General features: G+C 40.3%; 1 protein-coding gene across 3 annotated transcripts; it reads left to right on the forward strand.

Annotated features, from left to right (window-relative positions):
- The first annotated feature begins 4,665 nt into the window (after nt 1-4,665).
- Nucleotides 4,666-21,006, forward strand: LOC130922203 (zinc finger protein Eos-like). Of its 3 annotated transcripts, XM_057846814.1 has the most exons (9): nt 4,687-4,782; nt 5,436-5,508; nt 5,592-5,650; nt 5,733-5,837; nt 7,572-7,808; nt 12,886-13,053; nt 13,130-13,279; nt 17,129-17,260; nt 17,869-21,006. In XM_057846814.1, the coding sequence occupies exons 3-9, from the start codon at nt 5,611-5,613 to the stop codon at nt 18,717-18,719; spliced, it is 1,683 nt and encodes a 560-aa protein (XP_057702797.1). In that variant the 5' UTR covers nt 4,687-4,782; nt 5,436-5,508; nt 5,592-5,610; the 3' UTR covers nt 18,720-21,006. The 3 variants fall into 3 exon arrangements, with proteins under 3 accessions (XP_057702796.1, XP_057702798.1, XP_057702797.1); XM_057846813.1 differs by lacking the exon at nt 5,436-5,508 and having other exon boundaries at nt 4,666-4,782; XM_057846815.1 differs by lacking the exon at nt 5,436-5,508 and having other exon boundaries at nt 4,675-4,782; nt 5,559-5,650.
- The last annotated feature ends 28 nt before the right edge of the window (nt 21,007-21,034 follow it).

Consider the following 21,034-nt stretch of genomic DNA (forward strand, 5'->3'; position numbering starts at 1 on the left):
GCCTGACAGGGGATCTCCTCCCAGATCTCAACCAATGCATCACTGATCTCATACCTAGACAGTCTGAGGAGTAATCTGGCGGCGTCAGATGGACACAAACATGATGTGCAGAAGTGCTGTACAGGACGACAGGACGTTGGACCCTCAGACCACTGTCATGGAGCCTGTTTTGATTGTTTGGTCAGAAGCATTCACACCAGTGACCTGCTGGAGGTCATTTTTTAGTGCTCTGGCAGTGGTCATCCTGTTCCACCTTGCAAAAAGGAGCAAATACCAATCCTGCTAAGGGTTTAAGGACCTATAGTCCTGTCCAGGACTAACTACCTGTTTCCTGTCATCTCCTCCATGCTCTTGAGACTGTGCTGGGAGACACAGTAAATCTTCTCGAATCGGTACGTATTGATGTGCCACCCTGGAGGAGTTGGACTACTTGTGCAACTTCTGTAGCATACAGGTACCGCATCATGCTATAAACAGAGATGTTGATTAAACACTAATAAAAAACTATAGTTGTAGAAAGTCAGTCAGTAAAAAATCAGCCAAAAGGATGAGGAGGGGAAAAAATCTGTGGCCTTTCCGTGGAAAACCATTCCTGTTTGGGGGGAGGGGGGTCTCATTTTTGTCCCTCTAATGCACATGTTTGTTGATTTCATTAACAACAATGCAGCTGAAACTGATTAAAAAAAAACCTCAGCTACTGACCAGATCAATGTCCTAGAGGTTTGACTGATAGGTTGCTGTACTCTGAAAGTGTTCCTCTGTTTTTTTAGCAGCATACAGTGGGGCAAATAAGTATTTAGTCAACCTCTAATTGTGCAAATTCTCCCACTTGAAAATATTAGAGAGGCCTGTAATTGTCAACATGGGTAAACCTCAACCATGAGAGACAGAATGTGGGAAAAAAACAGAAAATCACATTGTTTGATTTTTAAAGAATTTATTTGCAAATCATGGTGGAAAATAAGTATTTGGTCAATAACAAAAGTTCATCTCAATACTTTGTTATGTACCCTTGGTTGTTAATAACGGAGGCCAAACGTTTTCTGTAACTCTTCAAAGGCTTTTCACACACTGTTGCTGGTATTTTGGCCCATTCCTCCATGCAGATCTCTTCTAGAGCAGTGATGTTTTGGGGCTGTCATTGGGCAACACGGACTTTCAACTCCCTCCACATATTTTCTATGGGGTTGAGATCTGGAGACTGGCTAGGCCACTCCAGGACCTTGAAATGCTTCTTACGAAGCCACTCCTTTGTTGCCCTGGCTGAGTGTTTGGGATCATTGTCATGCTGAAAGACCCAGCCACGTCTCATCTTCAGTGCCTTTGCTGATGGAAGGAGATTTTCAATCAAAATCTCTCGATACATGGCCCCATTCATTCTTTCCTTTACACGGATCAGTTGTTCTGGTCCCTTTGCAAAAAAAAAAGCCCCAAAGCATGATGTTTCCACCCCCATGCTTCACAGTGGGTATGGTGTTCTTCGGAATCAATTCAGTATTCTTTCTCCTCCAAACACGAGAACCTGTGTTTCTACCAAAAAGTTCTATTTTGGTTCAATCTAAATGCTCTCTAGCGAACTGCAGACGGGCCTGGATGTGTACTTTCTACAGCAGGGGCCACGTCTGGCAGTGCATGATTTGAGTCCCTGGCGGCGCATTGTGTTACTGATAGTAGCCTTTGTTACTGTGGTCCCAGCTCTCTGCAGGTCATTCACTAGGTCCTCCCGTGTGATTCTGGGATTTTTGCTCACCGTTCTTGTTATCATTTTGACGCCACGGGGTGAGATCTTGCATGGAGCCCCAGATCAAGGGAGATTATCAGTGGTCTTGTATGTATTCCATTTTGTAATAATTGCTCCCACAGTTGATTTCTTTACACCAAGCGTTTTGCCTATTGCAGATTAAGTCTTCCCAGCCTGGTGAAGGTCTACAATTTTGTCTCTGGTGTCTTTCGACAGCTCTTTGGTCTTGGCTATAGTTGAATTTGGAGTGTGACTGACTGAGGTTGTGGACAGGTGTCTTTTATACCGATAATGAGTTAAAACAGGTGCCATTAATTAGTGATGTTACGCTCGAAGCAGACGCTCGAGACAAGTGTCGAGCGCTCGTGGCAGAAGTATCACGAATCAGTCGTCCCGATGTCTCGCTGGATCCGGTTGAACAGCTCATGACGTCACGCTCAAAGCAGACGCCCGACAAGTGTAGAGCGCTCGCGGCAACAAGTATTCTGATACGTTGTACTGATGTCTCGCTTCATTCAGTGGAAAAGCACCTGGCCGCGGAAGCAAAGCTTTGTGATGTCACACGCGTGTCGGCCGTGACCGTGAGGGTCACTCAGGTAGCGAGGGGTCGAGTCAGTCAATTTGGTTCAGTCAAACTCACAATGCTTATAAAAAGGGGAAATATCCCTCAAAATGTTGTGGGTTGTAAGGAGAGCTTTTGCGCGCATTACGTCATATTGAGAACGAGGGAGAGTAAAGTGAAATTAGATCAGATTACACATTAATTTGCAAATGCACATAGTATAGGCATTCATTGACACACTATACACTGATTTATATAATACGCACACACACACACACACACGCACCCCTCCGCCCCCCCCCGCACACACACACAAGTTACTTTTTGTGTCTGTCAGTTAGTCAGTTTTTGTGTTTGTTTTTGTGTCTGTCTGTTTGTCAGTTTTTGTGTTTGTTTGTCTATCTGCCAGTTTGTAAAATTTTTTCGTGCCATGTGAGAGAATATTCTCAAAAGCTGGAGAGGTCATTAGCAAAAAGAGGAACCAGCTGAAACCAAATGCTGCTGAGATGATTTTGTTTTTAAATGAAAATGTGTGAAACACCCAAATCCCCATCCCAGTGTCACTAGCATTCTATACACCTAACATCAAGAGTTCCATATTCCACAAGCATTTCCGTTTTTCATTTAAAAGTAACAAAACAGCTTCTTTTTTTTTGTTTTCGTTACCATTATTATTATTATTTTTTTTAAGTAATCTGGGGAAGAATAAAGAATAAATTTCATGTTAGGGGTCGAACCCACTACTGCTTGCACACTAGGCAAAGTATGTAACCACCATACGACCCACATATTTAGTTGCTCAGATGACACTTGGTTATATGAAAGTTCAATATATTTGTGTCCAACAGATGTCATCAAACTGAATTGTGTCAAATGCCTCGTAGCATTGAACCATTTCAACACATTTGCTTCAGTGATACAGAAAGCAGTGGTGAAGCAGTGTCGTGACTCACCACACTGATTCGTGGCAAATGCTTCATAACACTGAACCATTTCAACACATTTGCTTCAGTGATACAGAAAGCAGTGGTGAAGCAGTGTCATGACTCACCACACTGATTCATGGCAAATGCTTCATAACACTGAACCATTTCGACACATTGCTTGATATTAATTCACTGCTTCAGAAAGCTTCGGTTTCTCCATCACTACCATTAATACAGGTAACGAGTGGAGCCTCGTTAGACCTCGTTAGAAGAAATTAGACCTCTTTGACAGCCAGAAATCTTGCTTGTTTGTAGGTGACCAAATACTTATTTTCCACTCTAATTTGGAAATACATTTTTAAAAAATCAAACAATGTGATTTTCAGTTTTTTTTTTCCACATTCTGTCTCTCATGTTTGAGGTTTACCCATGTTGACAATTACAGGCCTTTCTAATCTTTTCAAGTAGGAGAACTTGCACAATTGGTGGTTGACTAAATAATTATTTGCCCCACTGTATGTATAGGCCAAGGTTCTGTGGAACATCAGCTTCCAGACTGACAAACAGCTCCTGGCTAACCAACCACACATTGTGGTGGTGGACAAAGAGCAGAATAGAGTAATTGTGATAGATCTGGCAATACTAGTTGACGCCAACATCGGAAAGGAGGAACATGAGTAGGTGAAGACATACCAAGGGCTGAAAGAGAAGATGGAGTGGATGTGGAAGATGAAGGCTAGCGTGGTTCCCATGGTAGTGGTGGTCTAACAATTCACAATAAAATCCCCTTACTGCTGAGCTGTTTTTGGACCAGGACCCCTTTGTCCTTGCTTGGATGCTACATGACACCCGCTGGACCTAGGTTGATGACCCCTGGTCAAAATCATACTGACGTATGAACGACAAATCTTTTAATACAAATTGAATACTAAGCAATCAGACAGGATAAACCAAATCTGGACCTCGTGGCCACTTTTCCTGACATGTTTTTCATGTCTCTCCCCTCCAATACACGTAATCAAAGAATCGGGACCATTGTCAGGCTTATGGACAGCTTGCTGATGACGTAATCATTTGTTTCAGGTGTGTTAGGGGAGAGAGACATGGAAAACACGACATGATGGGTGGCATCAAGGTCCGGATTTGGTGAACCCTGCAATAGGAGAAAAATAAAAATACAAAAAAATGTAATTGATCAAATGATTAATTTTCACAAAACTTAATGAAGGAAAATCATAAAACTTCATATGGGAAACATGAATTTTGCCATAAAAAGTGTGGAATTTTTACTTTATTATTATTACTTTGGACTTTTTTCTTCTTGGAATTATCTTTACAACGAAATCAATTGCTATTAATTCGAATATTCATATCAGTAAAATGCATTGATTTTCAAAATAAAATTCAGGTGGTGCAGCCTTGTACTGGAAATTATAATCGGATGTCGTTTGGTGTGGGAGGAAGTGCTGCTGGCCGGGAATGTCGTCGTCATAAACCAAAACAAGCAGATGCAAAAACCGAATAACCTCACTCGTCGCCCTTACCTGGCATAGGTAATACACACATCGATCGTACAAGACATTCATTTCAATGCCGGACGTCTTTACTTTACTCGGGCAGTGCTTCGTTGAGATGTAGCTTGTCGGGAGCTAGTTCGTCATAGCATTTAGACAGGCTGTGGGTGCCATAGCAACCATTGGTGAAACACTGGCCGCTTTGGCTAACACGTAGTGAGCTAAATATAGTCTTTGTCCGATTGATAACTTATTACGCATGTCAAAAATCCGCATTGTGGCTTCAGCTACGTCATTTTTAATCAGTGCTATTGAGTGAACGCGTTTCACAAATTTCCACTGTTGCAGTATTGTATTTAGCTTCCTCGGCTTCATGTTTGGGGACAGCAAGCTTAGCATAGCTTTAGCTGCCAAGGCCGACTCGTGATTTAACTGTCAAGTTCGCTAAGAATCGAGACCTAAATGAATTTTTCAAAGTTTACAAATTCAACTGAAGATTAATTGATGGCGTATGAGTGTTCAATGTTTTTGCTGAATTTCGAGTGAGTCCATCAGCTGATAATAAAGTAATGTTACAGTGATTTCTTAAACAATGAATTTAAATTCCGCCATAATCATATTGACAGACAATCCCTAACGTTGGTATTGTCTTAACATTTTAATGAACTAATTGTGCAAGTCAAATGTCTTAGGTTTATGTTGAAGAAAATGTTTTTCAGTCAAAGCAAGTTTCTTACATGCTGTAAACACAGACCAACTTCATAGGTGCACGTTTTGATTTTATATCCAAACATCATGTTATTGCTGAATGACAGAGGGAGTTAATGTGGACATACCGGTCTTTTCAGCTTTGGGCCAAAATCTAGTATGGACGTTGATGACTGCAATGGCCAGTCTTACATGTCAGGTATTTATTGATCATGTGGGTATTCTTTTATTTCAGACCACGAATAACCATCTGAGTTCAATCACAATTTGTGTATTTGCAGTTAGTGGAGACTCCTCAACCGAAAGAGAGTTTTCAGGGGGCCTCGGTGGTCCGACAGTAAGCACCCCAAACAGTAAGGGACCGTCACCTCACCGCTCTCTCAGTGGTAAGTTATACACTGTTGGCCAAAAGGATTGGCACCCCTGCAAATCTGTCAGATAATGCTCAATTTCTCCCAGAAACGACTGCAATTACAAATGCTTTGGTAGTAATATCTTTGTTTATTTTGCTTGCAATGAAAAACATAAAAGAGAATGGTGGGAAAAAAATCCTCATCATTTTACACAAAACTCCAAAAATGGGCTGGACTAAAGTATTGGCACCCTATGCCGAAAACTTGGTAGCACAACCTTCAGACAAAATATCTTTGAACAATCGCTTTCGGTATCCATCAGTGGGTTTCTTACAATGCTCTGCTGGAATTTTAAACCATTCTTCTTTAGGTAACTGCTCCAAGTCTCTGACAATTGAAGGGTGCCTTCTCCAAACTGCCATTTTCAGATTTCTCAACAGGAGTTCTATGGGATTCAGGTCTGGACTCAATGCTGGCTGGCCACTTTAGAAGTCTCCACTGCTTTCTCTCAAACCATTTTCTAGTGCTTTTTGAAGTGTGTTTTGGGTCATCGTCTTGCTGGGAAGACCGATGACCTCTGAGGGAGACCCAGCTTTCTCACAGTTGGCCCTACATTATGCGGCAAAATTTGTTGGTAGTCTTCAGATTTCATAATACCATGCACACAGTCAAGCAGTCCAGTGTGAGGAAGCAAAGCAACCCCAAAACAACCCCAAAGCATCGGGGAACCTCTGCCATGTTTGACTGTGGGGACCGTGTTCTTCACTTTGAAGGCCTCGTTTTTTTCCTGTAAACTCTATGTTGATGCCTTTTCCCAAAAAGCTCTACTTTTGTCTCAACTGACCACAGAACATTCTTCCAAAACGTTTTTGGCTTTCTCAGATAAGTTTTGGCAAACTCCAGCCTGATTTTTTTTTATGTCTCTGTGTCAAAAGTATGGTCTTCCTGCTGCGTATCCTACCATAGAGTCCCTTTTCATTCAGACACCGACTGATATTACGGGTTGACACTGTTGTACCCTCGGACAGCAAGACAACTTCAACTTGTTTGGATGTTAGTTGAGGTTCTTTATCCACCATCTGCACAATCTATTGTTGAAATCTATCGTCAATTTTTCTTTTCCGTCCACCTCTAGGGAGGTTAGCCACAGTGGGCATTACACTTATTGATGAAACTGCGCACGGTAGACACAGGAACATTCAGGTCTTTGAAGATGGACTTGCAGCCTTGAGATTGCCCATGCTTCCTCACAAATTTTGCCTCTCAAGTCCTCAGACAGTTCTTTGGTCTTATTTCTTTTCTCCATGCTCAGTGTGATACATACAAGGACTCAGGACAGAGGTTCAGTCAACTTTAATCCATTTTAACTGGCTGCAAGCGTGGTTTAGTTATTGCCAACACCTGATATGTGCCACAGGTAAGTAACAGGTGCTGTTAATTACACAAATTAGAGAAGCATCACATGATTTTTCAAAGGGTGCCAATATTTTTGTCCGGCCCATTTTTGGAGTTTTGTGTAAAATGATAATGATTTCATTTTTTTTCCCCATTCTCTTTTGTGTTTTTTCATTGGAAGCACCATAAATGAAGATATTACTACCAAAGCATTTGTAATTGCAATCCTTTTCTGGGAGGATTTGAGCATTATCTGACAGAATTGCAGTGGTGCCCATACTTTTCACCAGCAGTGTACCTGTATTTATTGGACACTCCAACCTCCTTCTTCCTATAAAAAATGTGACTGCCAATCTTTTTTCACACCTGTAGCAAATTCCATTAAAGTAGAGCTGTACAGTGATGAAGACCCTGGTCCTAGTAACGATGATGAGCGAGTGGAACGTGTTGAGGAAGGAGGTCTGGATCACGGAACTGAGGCACCTGGTTATAGGGAGCTTGCCAATCATGACAATATCAGACTGCCCAATGGAAAGCTTAAGTGTGATATCTGTGGAATGATCTGCATCGGACCCAATGTTCTCATGGTTCACAAACGCAGCCACACAGGTAAAGATATGCGTCATATGTGTAACTTTTTTTTTTTTTGTAGGGCACAAACAACTAATTGCTGCACATAAATACAATTTGAACACAAGACAATGTCACATAAAATAATTATATAACAATGACATATTTTAATAGTAAAAACAAAAAACAAGAACAAAAAAAAAGAACAGAGAAAGAAGCAGACTAAAGCTTTGTTAGAAGCAAAGAAATAAAAAGGCAGGTTTTAAAAATAGATAGTCAGGGTGATTGTCAGATGTACACTGACACGTTGTTTCATAGTTTTGCACCAGCAATCGAAAAATATCTGGCTTTCTTCATTTTTTAATTTTCGCCTAGGAACAGAAGTACTTTAAGGATGCTCAAATTCTAAAACTCCCGCTCTGAAACACACAACATGGGCGAAATCAGTTGACATTGTTTTTCTGGTACATATGACAAGGAGCCTGCAAATAAAGTAGTTGCTCATGCTTCTGTCAAAGTCAAGTAGCCAATACTTGTGAATTACATATTAATCTATGCTCCGTATAGGTTGTCAGTGGGTTTATTTTATTTGTCGAGTGAGACTACATTACCACACTATTTCTGGTGGTGTGAATACACAATAAGAACATCCGGAAGTTTAAACAACACAGCAGCAATTGTGCACCAACAAAAGGGGTTTTCAGTATAAGACTGGCATTATTTTACCTGCCTAAAAAGTATTAACTTAATAGCAAAATGTATCACATTTAATACACTTAGAAATTCATGATTTTGAGACTGTAGTTCAGAATTTTGAAATGTCTTTCTCAAAAAAATTTATGGATGTGAGTCAACACATGCATCTGCAAGTTCTGTGAGAAAAAGAAATCTTTGGCAAGGGTTAGAGATATTAGAGCTCTTATTACTAGGGATGTCCCAATTGCATATTTTTCCAAGTTACCTGATTTTGAGAATCTGACGATATAGTCCCAATCCGATACAAAAAAAAGTTAATTTCCACCATGTCTACATAATGTGAATTATTTTGAAAGAAGAATAATGTAGGAAAAGGCTTGTCTTCATTAAATGCTTCATTGAGTGACTCCACACAAATCCACATGCTTTGAGGCTCACGCTGCTGAGAACAGCCTCTCACTTAGTTGCCACAGCACACTTATGACTGGGCTGCAAGTTTAACAATGATTGACACATTTGTGCCTTTGATCAGAAAGCCACCAAGCTTCTCTGGCAAGATCAAAGCTTCAAACCTGTCTATCATTGTTAACGGTAAGTACCAAACACAAGCTGCACTGGACAGTTTGGCTGCACTGCTGAACAGGTCAAAGGGTGTGTCGTGTATGAGCATGAACCAGAAAAACATATACAATTGTGGTCAAAAGTTTACATACATTTATACCTACAGCAACACGAATTAGCAATTTTGACTTCTCTGAGGCCATTTAAATAGGGCTCATTGGATGCAAACGCCGCCAAACGCTACAATGGGAAAGTCAAAGGAGCTCAGCATGGATCTGAAAAAGCGAATCATTGACTTGAACAAGTCAGGAAAGTCACTTGGAGCCATTTCAAAGCAGCTGCAGGTCCCAAGAGCAACAGTGCAAACAATTGTTTGTAAGTATAAAGTCCATGGCACTGTTTTGTCACTGCCACGATCAGGAAGAAAACGCAAGCTATCACCTGCTGCTAAGAGAAAATTGGTCAGGAGGGTGAAGATTCAACCGAGAATCACCAAAAAGCAGATCTGCCAAGAATTAGAAGCTGCTGGAACACAGGTGTCAGTGTCCACAGTCAAGCGTGTTTTGCATCTCCATGGACTGAGAGGCTGCCGTGCAAGAAGGAAGCCCTTGCTTTAAAAGCGGCACCTTAATGCTCGACTGAGGTTTGCTGCTGATCACATGGACAAAGATAAGACCTTCTGGAGGAAAGTTCTGTGGTCAGACGAAACAAAAATCGAGCTGTTTGGCCACAATGCCCAGCAATATATTTGGAGGAAAGATGAGGCCTTTAACCCCAAGTACACCATGCCTACCGTCAAGCACGGTGGTGGTAGTATTATGCTGTGGGGCTGTTTTGCTGCCAATGGAACTGGTGCTTTACAGAGAGTAAATGGGATAATGAAGAAGGAGGATTACCTTCAAATTCTTCAAGATAACCTAAAGTCATCAGCCCGAAGATTGGGTTTTGGGCGCAGTTGGGTGTTCCAACAGAACAATGACCCCAAACACACATCCAAAGTGGTAATGGAATGGCTAAATCAGGCTAGAATTAAGGTTTTCGAATGGCCTTCTCAAAGTCCTGACTTAAACCCCATTGAGAACTTGTGGACAATGCTGAAGAAACAAGTCCATGTCAGAAAGCCATCAAATTTAACTGAACTGCACCAATTCTGTCAAGAGGAGTGGTCAAAGATTCAACCAGAAGCTTGTGGATGGCTACCAAAAGCGCCTAATTGAAGTGAAAATGGCCAAGGAACATGTTACCAAATATTAGCGCTGCTGTATGTATATTTTTGACCCAGCAGGTTTGATCACTTTTTTCTGTTCACCCATAATAAAGTCATAAAAGAACCAAACTTCATGAATGTTTTTTGTGACAAAGAAGTATCTGTTCCAATCACTTTATCAGAGAAAAATCAGAGTTGTAGAAATAACTGGAAACTCAAGAGAGCCATGACATTATGTTCTTCACAAGTGTATGTAACCTTTTGACCACAGCTGTATATTTTAATTAAAAACCCGATCTTTTTCACCAACTCCTATCCTCTGACAAATGGTGCTATCAAAGACAAGGTAATTAATGTTCAAACAGATAAAGATTATTGTTTCTCGCAAATAAGCATTAACCTAGAATTTTATAGCTGCAACACGTTCCAAAAGGGCTGGGACAGGTTCATATTTACCACTGTGTTACATTACCTTTTCTTATAAACCATTCACTACTAAAGACATCTAAAAATAATGCTGTTTAGTAGAGCTGGGAATCTTTGGGCACCTAACGATTCGATTACGATTACGATTCAGAGGCTCCGATTCGATTATAAAACGATTATTGATGCACCCCCCTCCTTTTTTTTTAATTTATTTTTTTTTTTTAAAATAAAGTTTTGTACATTAGTTCCAAAATTGTTCAAAAATACTCTCAGGCTAAACCAAACTACTATTTCAGTATCAAGTTAACATATAGCAGTAAACAAATATACAAAAATAACATTAAATAAAAAAACTCCAGTCCCCATTCTGTATCAGCAGCTATAAACTACATTCAATTCATTTAATGTTGTGAATCAACCGTTAAAGTTGTTAAAATTGCTCCCGTTATTCCATAATTTCCCTTTTGTCTACTTTTGACGTGTGAAAGTTTTAGAACTATTTTAAAGATAGATTCAAGTCAATATTTTACTGATTTAGGAGTATTTTAGATAAAAAGTTAATTAGGTTTGCTTGGAAGGTTCGCTACAACAGCATTGCAGGGAAGTTTACTGCTTTAAGATGGCGGCCGTTTACTAACGCCGCATCTAGCTTTTTGCAGATGTGCTGCTAGCGCTACCGAGTCTATAATCCATCTAGTCCTATATAAATGATATCCACCGTAACATTATGTAGCTTAGCTGTACTTGTAGCAGCTTTTCGGCAGCAGTCAGGTATGTTGTTGTGTTTTTTTTATCTCGTGGCATGAGTTGAGCTAGAGCCGTGAGTTGAGCGTTGGCATTACCCGAGGGGCCGGTTAATGAGAAGCATAATGTTTAGCTACTCCCGCTCCGTTCCGTCCTGAAGACCGCGCTGCGCGCTGAGTGTGTTGTACTTCCGCTTTACTTGGCATATTTCAATAATCGGAATTTGGATGTTTGTGAATCGTTCTCGAATCTTCCACGGCCGAATCGCGAATAATCTAGGAATCGGAAATTTTGCACACCTCTACTGTTTAGGATGTTAAACTGGTTGTAAGTAAAAAAAAAATGTAAAGGAGTAGAAAGCCCTTTTTTTTTTTTTTTTTTTAAATGATGAAAGATGGGAATCTAATCTATAAATTCTGTGTTAATGTAACCATAGAACACAATATTCGGTTGCACTTGAAATAAGGTGATTTCTTGTGAAAAATGGCTGGGACTGAATGAGTTAGCAACATTCAATTAACAGTTCGGGACTAAAGACGATAATTGTTGAAGCTTTGTAGGTGAAATTCTTTCCTTTTCTTGCTTGATGTGCAGTTTCAGATGTTCAACAGTCTGGGGTCTCCGTCGTCGTATTTTACGCTTCATCTTGCACCAAAGGTTTTGGCGAGACAAGTCTGAAATGGGAATATTTACAAATCGTTTTACAGTGTGTGTTGCTTAATGTTCTGTTTGCGCCTATAAATTTTAGGCTACTGTGCATGTTTTTACTCAAGAATTTTGGTTAGCATCTGAATTGCACGGCTTCATAGGGACCTCACATCTAGGCTTCCACTGTATGCTACCTTTGTTTTTTTAATCACCTTCAAATTGAGATGCACCTCATCCAGAATCTGTCCCGTGGGATACCTTGAGGTAATGTTATTACTCTAAAGACCGGTCTTGAGACCAAATTATGAAGGCTTTGGTATTGTCTGAGTCTCGACTCAGGAAGTCTTGGTCTTGGTGGGGTCTGGACTCTGGGCAAGTTGTTGTCCTGGATAGCGAGGTATAATTTGGGATGTCCCGATCGCATATTTTTGCACCTGAGTCCGAGTCACCTGATTTTGAGAATCTGCCGATACAGAGTCCCAATCCATTACCGAAAAAAGTTTTGTTGAATTAATTAAAAAAGATCTGACCATGTTACGTTTTATACCCCGCAATACTGTACGTATTGCGGAGTACAAAACGTATATATTTTTGTATCGTTTGGCAATGCCATTGCCTTTCTGGATTCTTTTGTTACTTTTCAGGCCATAAAAAAATAAAAAAATAAAACCCTGATCCTTTTCACCCGTTTCCCATCCTCTGAAAATGGCACAATTGGCCCGATGTCTGATCAAGTGATCGGATGGAGGACATCCCTAGTCCTAATATTAAAGTCATGTTGAAGGCAATAACAGTAATTCCTTTCTATTTCCCCACAATCAAATCTCTGTACAGGTGAGCGGCCATTCCAGTGTAATCAGTGTGGTGCCTCCTTCACTCAAAAAGGAAACCTTCTACGTCATATCAAGCTGCACTCTGGTGAGAAGCCCTTTAAATGTCCTTTGTGCAACTATGCCTGCAGAAGAAGAGATGCACTTACTGGCCATCTTCGCACTCATGCTGGTAGGGTATATTTAGACAAAAAAGTGTCTGTACCTCCATGTGACAAAAGTAACTCTTACTTCCACTTTGGCAACAGTATCCTCTCCAACTGTTGGGAAGCCATATAAGTGCAGCTACTGTGGTCGCAGTTATAAGCAACAGAGCACCTTGGAGGAGCACCTCGAACGCTGCTACAACTACTTACAGAGCGTGGAGTCAAAGCGGCCGAGTAGTGCTCAGCATCTAGGTGAGCATAGATCATCCAAATTACAATACTATTAATTTACAATTAATTTTGAACATTTGTGTAACTACGTGCCCTCTTGAAAATGTTTTTGCAATATTTTAACAAGATATACAGTAGGTCATGCAGATGATACAATAATTTGGGAATACGCTATTACATATGTGTCTCAATAGCAGGGGTCGCGTTAACCGAATATTTTCCGTCGTTGACCGTTTTTTTAAAACGGTGACGGAAAAAACTGAAGTCCATCCGTCATTTTGACAGGTTGCAATTCACACCCCAGACCACAGGGTGGCGAGTGAGCATATTAATTAGCTATTGTCTCTCTTGATGCATGACGTCGTTGGCCTTACTCGGAAAAAATGTCAAGGCAACTGAGCGTCCGAACTAAGGCTACGTTCATACTACAGGTCTTAATGCACGAATCCGATTTTTTCGTGTTTTTCCGACTCGAGTGAGGCATTGACTTGACGGTCTGAACGTGACAAGTCGCATAGAACGGGACCCTTTCAAATCCGATCTGGGTCACTTTCGTATGTGGTCTAAATCCTATCTGGGCCACATTTTTCCAGACTGTCGCGGCGGTCTGTACTGTCCAGTCCCGCAAATCGGATTTAATGCAGCAATTACATCATCAAAAAGCGAGAGACGGTACGGTAGCTACGGTAGCGATGCAGCAGTGCGTTATTAGCGCCTAGCTTGCCTTGAACACGGCTTTTTAGGAAGGGTCGGACTTGACAACAGTCATAAAAAAATAAAAATAGGTTTGAGGATAAGCCTGAGAATGATTGGTTTTCTCTCTGCTCCATATAAGCAATATTTCAACATTGCTTACACGGCCGAGAGTCGGGGCAAACTGCCCGTATGTGTGTGTGACATGCACGAACAGTGCGTGCATGCTATCGATCCATATACTTTCAATATAAGCCTAAACGGGGATTATATACACCTGTTATTTGTGTCCTCTTTTTAACAGCAACAAGCCTATGGCTACGTTCATACTACAGGTCTTAATGCACGAATCCGATTTTTTGTCATATCTGCGCACTAATTCGCAGTCCGACATGCGCTGAGCAAGACGACCCGCATGCGCAGAAGCATCAAAACAAATGACCATACAATCACACATGCTGGCTGTCATCCGTCATTCCAGGGATATCATATTTTGCTTATTAAAAAGAGGACACAAATAACAGGCATAAATAATCCCTGTACAGCTTTATATTCAAAGTATATGGATCGATAGCATGCATGCACTGTTCGTGCATGTCACACACACATACGAGCAGTTTGCCCCGACTCTCGGCCGTGTAAGCAATGTTGAAATATTGCTGATATGGAGCAGAGAAAAAAACAATCATTCTCAGGCTTATCCTCATACCCTTTTTTTTTTTTATGACTTGTCAAGTCCGACCCTTCCTAAAAAGCCGTGTTCAAGGCAAGCTAGGCGCTAATAACGCACAGCTGCTTGATGTGTGATGGTGTGGTGTGGATTCTCTGTTAAGCTTGTTCGGACAGAATATTAATTAAAGATGAATGAAAACTAAATACTATTGAATATGTCATTATTAACATTTTAAAAATTTAAGTGACAAGTAAAAATAGATTATGACCGGATTTTTATGACCCTGTCGGTCAAAATGACGGACAACGAAAAAGTCTAGCGCAACCTCTGCTCAATAGATGTTAGCGATGCACAATTTCTACCACTATTGGTGCTAAACAGTGTTGTTTTTGGCAGCCCTTTTAGTTTTTGTCATATTCTGTCTTTTGGACAAAAATACTTATTATTTTTAGTCATATTTTAGTAATTTCAAAATGTTTTCGTCTTTGTGTAGTTTTATTCGACGAAATCTCATACAAATTTTGTCTAGTATTAGTCGAAAGTTACTCAACATTTTTTTGTCTGTAAAATTCAACTTCAAAGTTCTAGTCCAAAAATAAATGAATGTTTCCAACAACTTAAAATGAATATAGACAAACGGGCACATATTGTGGTGTCTACAAGGACAATGCCAACTTTGTGATGATAATACACACTCAACAGGAAAAGCAGTACATTATTTTCAATTGAACTTACCTAGAAACCGTGAACTGAATGTTAAAAAAAAAAAAGTGTGAACATATGACAGAAACAATGTCGCATTTTCATCTTGTCAGACGAAAACTAGGATTTGTCTCGTTATGTTCCAGTCTCCCAAGCCATGTTTTTTGCTCGTCATCGTCATGAAAAAAATGTTTGTCGATGAAATATTTTCGTTATCGTCATTGTTGACTAAAACAACACTGGTGCTGACACTGTGCGACGGTATAGTCGTCATACAAATCGGGTGATACCGTTTTACCAGCCATGGATTAATCAATTATCTATTAGGATCTTGTCGGCCGTGAAGATACTTTAAAAACGGGTTATAGCACTTGATGGTCATTGAAGCTGACTGCAAATCATGTTACGGTAGTGCCTGCCCTGTGAGCCAGATGATGCATTCAGGCCAAAAAGTTCAATTTTAGTCTCATCTGACCAGAGCAACGTTTTCCACATTGCCTATGTTCCCTTATATGGCGTCTGGTAAATTGCAAACGGAACTTTGGACTAGGAATGTGCCGGTATAAGATTCTAACAGTTCAATCACCTCAAGCAAAATTTCACAGTATCACGATATTGCAAATAAAGCTTTAAAATGTGTTACTTTGAGATATCTGGGTTTAAAAAAAAAAAAAAAAAAATCTGTTGAACATGATTTTTATTTTTCAAAACATTAGCAAATTGGAACATAAGTATAATGTTGAAATAACAAAATATAACTGAATTATTTAAAACTGTATTAAGATAAATGCAGTCCTTTAGTTGAGCATAAAACCACAGCCACAGCTCAACATTTTTACCATCAGAACAAAAATAATTGAATTATTTTCGATAAAAAGCATGTGTGTATGACTCGTATAATGTTTGCATTATACACACACTCTCTTTTTCAACACAGACAGTTGCCAGACAGAAAAAAACACGTTTTATCACCACTGGACACACTAAACATGCTGAAGTTAACTCTCGTAACTGGTGGGAAACATTCATGATAGTGTCTACTAACCTTTAATTTTGTAAAAATGCAAAATCATATTGGAGGTATTTACTCCCCAGCAGCCACCCTCCGCAAACAGGTTTTACATGTCGGTTGGCCCTCCTCCCCTAAGCCCCTTTCTGTAGCCGAAGGTATTCCCATACCAGTGATTTCGGTTTCTTTGATGGAGGGAAAAAGTTCTGGAGTTTCACCTCCTCCAGCCATCGTGTAGCACAGCAGACTCACTGACACTGAGCAACAACCAGTGGGGGAGGATTGAGCCTTGCAGCTGCAAGAGAGGGATTTCTCTCCGCATTTTTGGGACATAAAAAATAGCTAATAACTTAGGGACGGTATGACTGAATTTTCTTGTGGTTTTGAAACCGGGACATTTCCATATCACGGTATACCTTGAAACCGGTAATCAGCACTTGTCTACTTTGGACAAATGCAAGGTCGCAGGTATGCCACCAAATTTTAAATGTTATTCGCATTAAATTAAGGAATATTGTCTGTCGCAATACTTTTGCTCTCTTGAAAAGTGGGTAGCTTCAAAACCAAGGAAAGGACACTTTGAAAATTTGTCATTTGTTATATCTGAAAGCTTAATGCCTTCAGTATACAACCAAAACAAAGGAATGTAACTTGCTGTTCCAATAATTTTGGAGGTGACTGTACATTAACATTTTTTATTACAGTGCAACATTGTAATTTTTTGGATATGCTTAATTTAGCTGGACTATTTCAAATCTTTGACCAAGGCAAGTATTCATTCTGTGCTCTGTAGGAGAGGAGATGAGGGAGATGGAGTACATACCAGACTCCCCACTTCATGCCTCCTCAGACAAGATGGCGTTTATTGATCGGCTCGCCGGCAGCGTCACCAAGCGCAAAAGATCCATGCCACAGAAATTTGCAGGTTAGCATTTCACTTCGGTTTAGTGAGGTTTGAGAAAACGGCTGCTATGTGTTCATGCATTAATGTGAAAACAAATTTATCAAACAAAACTACAGATTTGACTCATGCTTTTTACTATTCAAATAGCAGATTTGGTGGTATAAAAATGACACGTAGATCATTTAAAAAGTTTTATTATACGGTTATTGTTATTACTATAAAAAATTATATATTAAAAATTATAATCAAAAAATGGTTGCAGCCATGGGCTGACTTCTGTTTAACACGCCTTTGAATGTGATTATTTAATTTTGAACAGTTGTGCAACCATATTATCTCTGTTTATTTCACTCCTGAAAATATTTTTGCGATATTTAAGCAAGTTATACAGTAGGTCACGCAGATGATGGAATACCTTGGCAAATTGTTATTATTATTTTTTTTTTTTTTTCCCCAAATCTCAGAAACACGAGGTATAAACTTGGGTTAGAGGTCAAAAATGACATTTCGGGCTCATCCTAAAATTTCACATATAAGCCAAATGTCCCTGACTTATGCCTGAAGTCATTTTTTGTGACACTGCAGATTCACATGTTCCAGGGTAATACGATTGACTCTTAACATTGCAGGACAGAAGCACATACATCGTGGAAATGCACCTTATGAGCTTGATGCTGATTTGGATAAAGATGGAGACACGCATCCTGGAGACTTGGAAGCTCTACATGTTCCTGGAGGAGAACTTGCTGGGGTAGCTGGCAGTGGGGGAAGTGGGGGGATGGCAGACACACTGCAGCCTCTCCATCTCCCCACCACTCATCCTTCATGTTTATCCGAACTTCGATCCATGCACAGTGCCACTTACGCGTCGGGCGCGCTTAGCCTGAGGCTAGACTGCCCGGTAGCGAGTCACGGGGCCGTAGGAGTGGGGAGAAGGGAGGTGGCGGAGGGCCATGAAGATTTGCCCGTGGGTAGAAGTCAAGCAACCTCCCCCAGCAACGGTTGCCAGGACTCTACGGACACAGAAAGCATGCCTGATGAGCCTTGCAACAGCACAGCTCTTGGTCCGACCCTGCACAAGAACAATGGGCATCATCTCCACAATGCGGGTCCTCCTCCGCACTATAAGATTTGGGACACACATAGCCCTGGCAACACCAAAGACAGGGAGGTGAAAAGAGAGGATGGAGGTCACCACGCGCCCCCTCCATCTGGCCCTGCCCCGACGCCCAGTTCACCTACGGCCCCCTCGTCCACCTCGAGGGAGACTCTGCGAGTGGTGGACGGCGAGGGGCGAACAGTGCGCCACTTCCGCTGCGACCACTGCCGCGTGCTCTTTTTGGACCACGTCATGTTTACCATCCACATGGGTTGCCACGGATTTCGCCAGCCTTTCGAGTGTAACATCTGTGGCCACAGGAGCCAAGACCGCTATGAGTTTTCTTCGCACAGTGTACGCGGTGAGCACATCCTGGATTGAGGAAAAGTTCAGACGAGCTCTGCCTGGCTCGGTTTGGTCTGCACAGCACAAAGGAAACATATTATCCATCATAATGCACTTTGAAAATGTCTTTTACACGCACTTTCCCATCCACACATGTGCCTTGCGCCCAAATTCAGGATTCCCGCCTGATGCACATACTGTGGTTGACCAATCTGACCTGAAACCTCTTGAGCACTTTAACTGATTCATCCTAAAAGGTAAAATGTGAAGACATTTTCCTCTTTAAAAGAAATGGCCCTTAGAACCTCATATTAACATTCACTATCAAGCTCTTAGTCCTTGTTCTGAGTGCAGACCAAATTCCAGAGCCAGGTCAAAGTCCATGAGACTCGTTTAAAAAAGATGTCTGTGAATTATGAATGCACTTTTTGTTTTGTATCAAGTGGTGGTGTGATAGAAGTGAGTACGTATTTGAGATGCCCTTCAATTTTTTGGAGTTAGCTAGAAAGTGTTGTGTGCAATGAAGGCCTTTACTTGGACGACTTGACTTGTGTTTTCGTGTGTTTTCAATGATTTGTTCTATGACTGCTTATGTTGCACTGATATTTGCCAGAATATCCTGATTAAACTGTTTTACAGAATAAAAATAAAATGAGGAAAAATGTCACTGCCGCTGAGGGTGGTGGGTCTTTATGATCCTAATTAGTGAAATCTGTGAAATCAGAAATTCAGTTGCAACTCTGCTGCTATGTTTGTATTGTGCCTTCCCTTATCGTAATTAGAATTCAATGCTAAGAGCTAAAGCTATGAACTAACAATCATCTCAAAAATAAATTTATGTCAGTTACCAAAGAATTTAAGATCATAAGTTGTGTCAAAATACACGTAGACAGGATTCTTATAGATCTCTAAAAGGTGAAAAAAAAATCCCAGTTAAAAGATTAAATCTGAAATTGGAGAGGTCACGGACAAGTTTTGTTTTCATTTTTAGAAGGGTGTTGTCCCTCTTCAAAGTTTTTACGGTAACATGACGTCAATTTTGAAGGGTATGCCAGAACAAGCGAAGGTTTATTATTATGACTGTTTTTGCACCTCTCAAGCTAGTCCTTGCAAAATATTAAGCACAAATATATCCAGCCAAGAAATGACAGTCCAGCAGCAATTGCAAGAAATGAACCAATTCAAACCTCACAATCATCATTTTTTGTAAATAGACTTACATGTTCGTGTGTATTTTCTTAACCTTTGTAAAAGTGAATTTACTGATTAATGCCCAAAATGGTGGGAATTTTTTTTTCGTTTTGATTCCAAGTGAAGTGGACATTTTGCCATTTTATTGTGAAAAGTACTCTATGCTACCTGCTATGTTGAACAAGACATGACTACGAGAAGTTTTTACCAGCTTTAAATATTGTAAATCAGTTGAGCTTTATGCTTGTTACATGTGGACAATATGAAGTTGTCTGTATAAACCTAGATGTGAATGAACAAGTGCAAAGATTCCAGATCAATTCCAAATGGAAGGCAAACAAAGCTTCACTATTATCATTTTCATGTCTAGCTTTATTTACCTAGTGATCAGACGATTTTACCAAGAAATGTGTTCTCTGCTTAATACTTGCTGTGGTAACTACTGGAAGGGGCCTACGTGTTAAAGATGTGCTGGTGTGCTTCCTGTATCTAGTAGATATTGTGCCTTCATTATAGTGTTTGCAACTATTCACCTTGTGCTTGCAGTCCAGCTTCGTGACCTGCTCACCACCAGCTTTCCCCTTGCTAGAAGATTCCCACCTTTTAAACCCAGATGCCCATAGGATATAATGCTGCTGCTACGAGCCAAAGAAAACTCCCTGCAGACATTAAACCTTTGCTGGCTTTGTCGATTACCATTTATAAAAGATCATTTAAATGAGCTATTGGATAGCACCTATCCTCCTTGATGCATGTCCTACCAGTTATCAGCCCCACAAGGGTGTCTGCAAAGTCTTGAGCACATCACATTTTGAGTTTTATCTGAATTTTGCAAAGCACATTAAATTATGCATTGAAAATGTTGGAAAACATGTTGAAAATATTCAATTTTACAATTTAACAGTTACTCATTTTACCATGTAGCCAGACTTTACGGACACTCTCTACTTGTTAAAAGTTTTAATCCCTTGGGTTTTTGTAATCCTCACAGCCTGTAAATGACCTGGTATCACTTTTAATTAATGCAAATTCTTAAATGTAACAGACAGTTATGCATTTCAGTACTTGGATCCTAATTACTCTAAGTTTTGTACTGTAAGGCTTTACTCCAAATAAAAAAATCACCTATTAACTTCTGCGTCATGAATTCATTCGATCAA

Source organism: Corythoichthys intestinalis, chromosome 9 (assembly GCF_030265065.1).
Source record: "Corythoichthys intestinalis isolate RoL2023-P3 chromosome 9, ASM3026506v1, whole genome shotgun sequence".
NCBI classification, from domain to species: Eukaryota; Metazoa; Chordata; class Actinopteri; order Syngnathiformes; family Syngnathidae; genus Corythoichthys; species Corythoichthys intestinalis.

What these genes read in the sequence shown, in the direction of transcription:
- LOC130922203 (XM_057846813.1), top strand. Translation starts at nt 5,611, where the DNA reads ATGGACGTTGATGACTGCAATGGCCAGTCTTACATGTCAG. An exon ending in TCACAAACGCAGCCACACAG is followed by an intron (nt 7,809 to 12,885) that starts GTAAAGATATGC and finishes ATCTCTGTACAG; the next exon opens with GTGAGCGGCCATTCCAGTGT. An exon ending in CCATCTTCGCACTCATGCTG is followed by an intron (nt 13,054 to 13,129) that starts GTAGGGTATATT and finishes CTTTGGCAACAG; the next exon opens with TATCCTCTCCAACTGTTGGG.